Source organism: Ipomoea nil, unplaced genomic scaffold (genome assembly GCF_001879475.1).
Source record: "Ipomoea nil cultivar Tokyo-kokei standard unplaced genomic scaffold, Asagao_1.1 scaffold0143, whole genome shotgun sequence".
Classification (NCBI taxonomy): Eukaryota; Viridiplantae; Streptophyta; class Magnoliopsida; order Solanales; family Convolvulaceae; genus Ipomoea; species Ipomoea nil.
In genome coordinates, this window is record NW_017616571.1 from 890587 (window position 1) to 900000 (window position 9414).

Genomic DNA, 9414 nt, shown 5'->3' on the forward strand with positions numbered 1-9414 from the left:
GAACTAACCAAGAGACTAAGAACCGAAAATTGTTAGGACCCCTGAATTCATTTTCCTTAGAGAAAGAAATGAGAATGGGGGCATGATCCGAGCCAACAATGGGAAGATGTTCAACAAGGAGGTGGCTCCATAAATTCTGAAACTCCAGGTTACATAAGGCTCTATCGAGTCTGGCAGCCTTAAAAGTTTCCTGGGACTTTCCCCTATGCCAGGTGAATTTAGGTCCTTTGAAACCCATATTTAACAATCCTTGATTGAAAATCCAGTTTTGAAAGCCAGAGCATATTTGTTGAGAAAAATTCCTGGGGCAAGAGACTTCTTCCCTGTCAAGCACTACATTATAGTCCCCTACGGATAACCAAGGGCCGCTGATGTTCAATTAATGGTAGAAAATTTAATATGAGTTCTTTGGTTATCTAGTTGTCATATCCCTTCATCGTAAGTCACAACACCACGCCATCGATTCAAATCTGTGGCTGTGGCCGTGGCCCTGGCTTTGATACTAATTGTTAGATCCCCTCAATCAAAGCCAACAATATCAATTTGAATTAAAAAAAAATTGTTACTTATGATAGATATTGTAATATTTATATATAAAATTGTGATACCATTTAAGGTAAAATTGATTGTTACTAATGATAAATATCGTAATACTTACACACTTAGTTGTCTCTAATCCAATCCGTCTTACACAAGTTTTTGCAAAATTAGTTTTATCCATCAATAATTATATGACTTGTGATTCATTCAAATGTAAATTTCTTGTCCATAGTATTATGCTATAGTTTATTATTCTTTTTAATAAAACAAATGAAAATAAAAATGAAATCGGAATTAAAATTTATAGTTTTGGGGCACATATGTTAAAAAAAAAAAAAAAAAAAAAAAAATAGTTTTGTGGGTACAAGTGTAATTATCACATTTGCTTGACAAATATGGCTACGTGTCGCTTTTACAGCTATCGTTCCCGTTTGTCGGGTTGATCCGATTCCGATTGAACCAACGGTAACCACACAAAACACCTTCCCACTGTTTCTTAGCGCCAAAAAGAAAAAACCAGAAAACTATCTGAAACCCTCAATTCCCCAAGAGAAAAGAAGCATGCTTTCCTTCGCGGCGACCGCTTTCCGCAGTCAAACCCATTTCTTCTTCCTGCAGAAACCGCACGGCGCTTCAAAAGTTCGCAATCCAAGCCGGCCCTCGACGGCCGTGCGATCGTCTTCCAGCGCCACTGAAGAGCTGGACAAGACGACGCCGTTGCCGGGGGAGAAGAGGGGAGAAGAAGCGCTGGGTGCTAAGCAGATTCCCGATTTGAAGGCGGCGAAGAGGGTGGTGCTGGTGAGGCACGGGCAGAGCACGTGGAATGCGGAGGGTCGGATCCAGGGGAGCTCCGATTTCGCTGTTCTCACCCAGAAAGGGGAAGCTCAGGCCGAGACTTCTCGCCAGATGCTTATTGATGACTCCTTTGATGTCTGCTTTTCAAGGTCCTTTTTCTTTCTTCCTTTGTTAATCTTGAAATTATACTTCTATGATTCGTGCTGTATTGCTTTGGTTGATGATAGTTTCTGTAATATGAAGAAGTCGTTAATAAATAGATTCCCAAAATGAACACTGTCGTTTGCTTACACTGGAAAAAAGTTGAAACTTTCAAAACTAGTATTTTCGTGGGTGGTAGATTGTGGGCAAGAACAAGATCGAGTTCTTGATAATTGCAACGTGAAAAGTGTGGGAGTTACACCCAATATGGTGGACTCCTTGTGGGTATCATGCAGGCCACCGGTCCTCCACATAATGAGCCGCTAAATCACCACTTTTCCACTGTACTTGCCTAGAAAAGGTGAAATCTCTCGTCCCAAGGGGCCCACACCCTAGCCCGACAAGATTGTGGAGGAGTAAATCATGGTGACTTAATCACTCATTAGGTGGGAGGACCAGTGTCCAGTGCCCACAATGATCAACTCCCATAAGAGAGTGAAACTCTCATACTGTAGCTCCTAGGGCTCGACCCTGCATCTTTGCCCACAATCTGCAATCGAAGAATAAACTGAGTTACTAGTGCGGGCTCCCCTCCATTATCTTGTTGGACTAGGGTGTGGAGGCCCTAGGGGCGAGGAAATTTTTGCCTTATGTGGGCAAGTAAAGGTTATTTCTGGAGAAGAAGAAAAAGCAGTGACCTTCTTGTGAACTCTCTGAGAGACTAAAACATTGGTGTTGCAGTGGAAAACAAGTGACGTAGTGTTAGAATGCTAACTTTGATGGATTTGGTGCTTGCTGGCACTATATTGCATCCTGAAATAGGAGTATCTTTGCGGGAACTGTAGGATCAATATAGAGATGATAACCATTCGTGTTGTCCTGGTTCGGGCAGGTTAATGTGTGTCGGTTGTTATGGTATCATAAAGAAAAATAGTGGTTTGTTTACGTTAGCCCAAACTGGACAGAGTCATGTGTGCATTGAGTTATGATGCAAAGCATTTTCCTTCAGTAAATCTGAAACAAATGAGCCTCTTGTTATTCTTTTTTATGTTTCCACGATGTTTGACAGATGTGGGCTCCATGTTCCAGCCCGCTGCAACGTTCAAAGAAAACGGCTGAGATAATATGGGATGCTCGCAAGGAGGAGATCGTTACTGAATTCGACCTCAGGGAAATCGATCTTTATTCATTCCAAGTTAGTGTTGTATCCTTCTTTTTTACTTAATGCATTCAATCAGTCATGAAGACTCGTGCTCTAGTATGCCATTAACCATGTGACTGCTTTAGGGTCTCCTTAAGAACGAGGGAAAAGCAAAATACGGTGCAGCTTATCGTCAGTGGCAAATTGATGCCTCGAATTTTAATATTGATGGTCACTATCCAGTGAGGGAGCTATGGGCACGCGCTAAAAGCTGCTGGGAGAAAATTTTGTTGCACGAAAGCAAGTCCATTCTCGTGGTGGCTCACAATGCGGTTAATCAGGCTCTTGTTGCCACAGCTATAGGTATTTTTTTCGTTTGTTTCTTGTATGTATACGTTAAACCAGGCTCGTTTTAATTTCATTCTCGGCTTTGACTTTCACCAGGATTAGGCACCGAGTACTTCAGGATTCTACTTCAGAGCAATTGCGGGGTTAGTGTACTGGATTTCACCCCACAACCCGAGGGAGGAACCCCAAATATATGTCTTAATCGTCTAAATCAGGTACCTAGCTAGCGGTGTTTGTTATTTGATATATTGGTGGTTAGCGTGAAGTTATTAGTACTATGAATGTGAGTTTTCCAGACCCCGGGTTCACCTGTAGCAACAGGCAGTTCGGCAGGCAGAAAAGCCAGTAAGCGGATTATACTCGTTTGTCATGGAGTCTCCGAGAGTGATTTAAAGGTATGAAGGGAGCCGGGCCTAATTTTGCAGTTCTATTTACTCGTTTTGTTCTTGGGGATTGATGTGAAGCTGCATTGCTAATTTTGCAGAGTAGCATTCCTTACTGTGGGGATGGCCCGATGAACATGCTAGGGGTTATACAGGTTCGATGAGTTCTTTTTGTTCGTTTCTTTTCTCGATCCATGAAGGTGCAATACCTAATGTTGTTTGAAAATATGCAAAAAGGCTCAAAAAACTGCAGAGCTGCTCCTCGATGTGAAAGTGAACACCATAGTCAGTGGCAATAAAATGGCATCAGTCGAAACAGCCAACTCCATCTCCCGAGTATGATACTTGTGACACCTTTTAACAGTTCGGTTCACAAACTATTTGATTCTCTAACCCAAACTTTGGGTTGAATATTTTAGGTTCAAGAGGCTGCTGATTGCTTGGGTGCTGACTGTGTGCCACGCTATGTAGAAACGAAACAGATAGACGACCTCGATGTTGAAACCATTCTCAAGCAGTCCAAGAAGGCAAGATATTCTTATGATCTGCAATGGAACTCTCTGCAAATTATGTTTCTGTTGGGCGGAGGTCGGTAAAGGCCAAGTCCAGCAATTGGTGGCTAGGGCGATTGTTGGGCGGAGGCTGATGAAAGCCAAGTCCAGCACCCTGCCTCTCGAAAATGTGATGACGGTCTATAAGGAAATAAAGTTGCGCCTTTACTACGGGCTATAACTTTTTTTGGTTAGACCATGAGGTGTCTTGAGCAGGCCCTAATTGTAGGAAGTACCTTTAAGCCCGTACCATACTCAAACTAATCCCAATTCGCACTGGGCCGGCCCAATTAAGGGACAAAGAGCGGGCCAGATTAGGTTTTTCCATACGAAAGGCGGTTTGAATTCCCGACCTCTCTTCAGAGATGAGAGTGCACGGCCACTCACGCCAACCAAGTTGGTTACGAGCTATAACTTTTGGCATAAGTGGTAAGTGCTTAATCCTAACGAGTGGTATCAGAATCAATCACGTGTTCGAGTGGGTCCCACCTGGCAGGTGCTGGGAACTAAGCGTTTGATCCTAACAATGTTTCTCTATAGTCTATACCAAACGCCGATATGATTGCCATTTTCTTATGCAGGACCCCGGGGGCTTACAGAACGTTCAGTCGGGCTGGCTGAACAAACTGGAAAACGAGACAACATCCTCCCTGTGGGATCAATCACAGGTGGCCTGGAAACGCTTGCTGCAGGAGCTCTCACACGGGGGCGAAGAAGACAGCATTGTGGTTGCAGTCGGGCACCCAGCAGCCCACATCGCTATGATGGGGCACTGCTTAAACTTGACAAAGGAATGGATGGGATCATTTCACCTGGATGCAGGCAGCATCAGCGTAGTCGATTTCCCCGATGGAGCCTCGGGCAGGGGCGTAATTCGCTGCATAAACTACACTGCTCATCTGGGGAGATGGTCAATCCCCATCACCAGATCAACACTGGATGATGAAGAGTTCTGATTGTTAGTTGCCATATCCTTGATGGCATCAAAAAAGTTACATAAAACATGTGTTAAACACTTAAACATTAATTAAATGGTACCATAATTGTTAATTAATTAAGTTGCATATATAAGTTGTGTGTGGTGATCTTTAAACCCACGATGTGGTGTCTGCAGAAGAAGGAACAGAGAATTTTTAGGTCACTATCCAATGATGGTTCTTCTGCAGTTTTCTATTGGCAAGAAGATGAGGAAAAACATTTTTTTAATGAAGCAACAAAAACAAAAACAGACGACTTTTGAGAATGCAACGACCCATAGTTAATGCATTTTAGTTATTAGCAGATTCATTAATTGTGGTGTTTGGTCTTCTATGTGCTATATTAATTAATTATTTAATATGTAATTAATTAGTAAAATAACAAAACCAGCTTGCACAATTTGTCACTTGATGAGATCTCCTTTTCAGGTTGCATTTGTTTGGCGTTTACCAAAAGGAAATTTCACTTAAATTTCCTCTCATAAAAGAATTGATTAATACGACAAAAACCCGGATTTTAAGCCATATGTATATTGTAAAAATAATTCGTCTACCATCACTAAACTTTTTAATTTTCTAAATTCATAATATTTATATTATTCCTAACAAATTGACTTTATTAATTTCAAATACATCTTTTGATAATTTTGGTCTCGTGAGTTTGACGAGGATTGGAATTTCAGTACTGAACGTAATACAACTCTGTACAATAATAATATAGGACGGAAAGAGAGTCCTAATAGACTACGTACGAATATAAGAGTCCTAACACTCTCCCTCAAGCACAAGGTTGACTAGCTGCAACATTGAGCTTCTTACGCAAAGAGGTGAACCGAGGTGACGGAAGAGCTTTAGTAAAGATATCAAGCCAACTGATCCTTTGTAGAAATAAAATGGACATGTATCTCCTTCTTAGAGACCTTGTCGCGGACGAAATGGTAGTCAATCTCCACATGCTTCATCCAAGCATGAAAAATCGGGTTGGCACATAAATAAGTGGCACCCAAGTTGTCACACCACAGCTTAGGCGCAGAACCAGGTGGCAAACCAATCTCCTTGAGCAGGGAAACGAGCCAGGCGACTTCAGCCGACACATCTGCCAAGGCCTTGTACTTAGCCTTAGTGGAGGAACGAGCCATAGTGTGTTGCTTCCGACACGACCAAGAGACCAAATTGCTAGCCAGATACACTGCAAAGCCACTGGTCGACTTCCGGTCATCCGGATTACCAGCCCAATCTGAATGCGACAAAGCGTGAATGTCAGTCGGCGCAGACGGCTTAATATGAAGACCAAAACCAAGTGTACCTTTAACATAGCGCAAGACCCGATTCAACATAGTCCAGTCTGTCGTAGTCGGGTCATGCATATGCTGACAAAGACGATTAACAGCATAAGACAGATCCGGGCGAGTCATTGTCAAATACTGAAGCGCGCCAGCCAAGCTGCGGTATTGAGTAGGATCAGTATACGGAACCGGCACATCATTAGACTTAGCGAGCGAAACCGAAGTAGAGATCAGCTTACACTCAACCATACCTGCACGTTTAAGAATATCCTGCATGTATTGCTGCTGAGAAAGAAGTACACCACCAGACAACGGTACAGTCTCAATACTAAGAAAAAAGGACAGGGCCCCCATATCACGAATCTTGAATTCCTGCGCCATTTTAGCCACAAGACTAGCCACACGGTTCGATTCTGAACCCATGACAAGATTGTCATCCACGTACACTAAAAAATAGAGCTGAGTACCATCATGAGAATAAACAAACAACGACACATCAGTTTTAGAAGGTACAAAGCCAACAGAAATGAGAAAATTGTGTAACCGAGTAAACCACGCATGAGGGGCCTGTTTAAGGCCATACAACGACCGCTGAAGCAGTCACACGTGACCAGGCATTGCCTTATCTTCATAACCAGGTGGCTGGCGCATATATACAGTCTCATCGAGGTTGCCATTCAGGAATGCATTATGCACATCCAACTAACAAATAGACCAACCCCGGGAATAAGCCAGAGAGAGAAGAAGATGAACCGTAGTGGGCTTAACAACTGGACTGAAGGTCTCAAAAAGTTCTTTCCTGCAACCTGATTGAAGGCCTTAGCCACTAACCGGGCTTTATGGCGCTCAATCGAGCCATCTGCATTCCGTTTAATCCGAAACACTCACTTACACCCCCACAACATTCATACCAGGAGTGTGAGGAACAAGCCGTCATGTATGGTTCTGTAACAGAGGATTAAACTCCGCATCCATGGCCTCACGCCATTCCGGATGCTTTGCCGCCTGCGAATAGCAAGTCGGCTCAGACACGCCTGTGGCGAAACCAAAGCAACATGTTGTTGCGGACCCATACTCCATGTCCCATTACGTGAGAACGAGGCTGAGCCGTTTTTGCACCACGCCGAGGCCGTCCAGCTCGAGTATGCTGCACTAGGTCAGAAACCGTGCGCTCACTAGAACCCGAGACAGGATCGGGCGCGGCTTCACTGGGCGAAACAGCAAGACACACCGGCACCTCGGTCAAGCCCGGCTAGGCAACCGAAACGGGGGCAACACCCCAAGGCACCACCCGGGACTCATCAACAGCCTGCGAAGAAACAGAAGCAGCAAATGGAAAAATAGACTAATCGAATCGCTTATGGCGACAGATGAATACCTTATTAGTGTTAGTGTCTAAACAGCGATAGCCACGAAATGAGTCTGGATCCCTAAGAATACACACGGAAACGAATGAAACTATAGTTTATTTCGATTATAGGGACGCAACCGCGAAAAACAAAGGCATCCAAACACACGCAAGAAAGAGTATGAGGGTGGAGAACGATGCAAACGAAAGTGAGGAGACTCATTATTCAACACACGAGTAGGCATTCTATTGATTAAGTAAACAGCAGTCTCAAATGCGTAGTCCCAAAACCGAGAGGGAACAGATGCTTGAGCCATTAAAACCAACCCAGTTTCAACTATATGCTGATGCCTACGTTTTACCCGACCGTTCTGCTCATGCGTATACGCACAGGACTGCCTGTGACAAATACCTAGAGACACAAAAGTGGAATGGAGCTTTTTTTATGCACCCCCTAAATTAGACTGAATAGAAGCTATTTTTTGAGAAAATGAACGCTCAGCTTGTGACCGAAACTGCTCAAAGATAGAATAAATATTTGTTCTCGCACGCATAGGATAAAACCATACAAAACGCGTATAATCATCCACAAACAACACAAAATAACGATAACCATTCACAGAATGCAACGACGCAGAGCCCCAAATATCAGTGTATATTAACTCTAAAACACGAGCACTGGAAGTAACAACATGGGGTAAAGAAAAACGGGAAGACTTCCCTAACTGACATGTTGAACACACATTCGACAATTCACTAGAATTAAACAAACCAACATTAGAAGACTGTAAAATTTGACGTAAAACCCGAGTGTGGGGATGACCAAGCCGCATGTGCCAAACTGAAGACGATGCCCGCGCAGCAACATAAGCAAACTGACTAGAGCGCGACGTGAGCCAGGTGTATAAACCCCCCGAAGCACTCCCCCTAAAAAGCACCTCCCTGGTCAAAAGGTCCTTCACAAAGAAACAGGTAGGGTGAAACTCAAAAAAAGACACAATTATCTTTAGCAAATTTCTGAACAGACAATAGAGAAGAGGACAGACCAGGAACATGTAAAACATCATTTAACTTGAACAATTTAGAAGAAGAGGCTATCGATGCAGAACCAACATTAAGCATAGGCATACATGTACCATTGCCGACTCTCAGAGTGTCTGGACCGTCATAACTGCTAGCAGAGGAAAACATAGTAGGGTTAGGAGTGGCATGGTTTGTAGCTCCGATGTCGGGAAACCACTGATGAGAGCCAATCGAGCCACCATCATCCGCTGAATAAGCCATATGAGCCTGAGGTCCCGGTGACTCAGAATACATGCGATAACAAGTTAGAGCAGAATGTCCTTGACCATTACATATCTGACACTGAATATTAGACCGTGAGCGACCCCGACCATGCCCCTGACCTCCTCGTCCCTGACCACCACCGCCGCGGGACTGGCTATTACCGCCGCGTCCACCACGACCATGACGGGTTGCCATATCAGCCTGCGCACCAGACTCACCTCCACCGGTAAAAATGAACTCCTGCAAGACCAAATAGTCAGCCAACTCTGTCAACTTTACCGGAGAACCGCGTGTCAACGGAGCCACCAACGGACGAAGCTCCAGCCGCAATCCACGGAAAACATACAGATTCTGATCGTCGAGAGTCATAGGATGTCCAGCCAACGCCAAGTCCTCCACCTACATCTGCGCGCGGCCAAGATAATCTGAGACGGAGGAGCCGCCTTGCGCCAAACCCTGCAACTCACCGAGCAGACGCAGAGCACGGGACCTAGTCCCCGATCCCAGCGACTGTTCTATCGCCAACCACAACGCCCGTGATGATGACCGACCAACCGCCAAGGGTATCGTTTCATCGGAGAGCGAGGAAATCAAAAGAAACAGGATCGCCCGATCCT

At 44.3% G+C, this 9414-nt stretch overlaps 1 protein-coding gene across 1 annotated transcript; it reads left to right on the forward strand.

Annotated features, from left to right (window-relative positions):
* The first annotated feature begins 940 nt into the window (after positions 1–940).
* LOC109171604 (probable 2-carboxy-D-arabinitol-1-phosphatase) lies at positions 941–4996 on the forward strand. Its single transcript, XM_019320656.1, has 9 exons — positions 941–1484; positions 2566–2671; positions 2764–2980; positions 3062–3180; positions 3262–3360; positions 3450–3503; positions 3586–3684; positions 3768–3875; positions 4481–4996. The coding sequence occupies exons 1-9, from the start codon at positions 1102–1104 to the stop codon at positions 4853–4855; spliced, it is 1560 nt and encodes a 519-aa protein (XP_019176201.1). The 5' UTR covers positions 941–1101; the 3' UTR covers positions 4856–4996.
* Positions 4997–9414: the final 4418 nt, after the last annotated feature.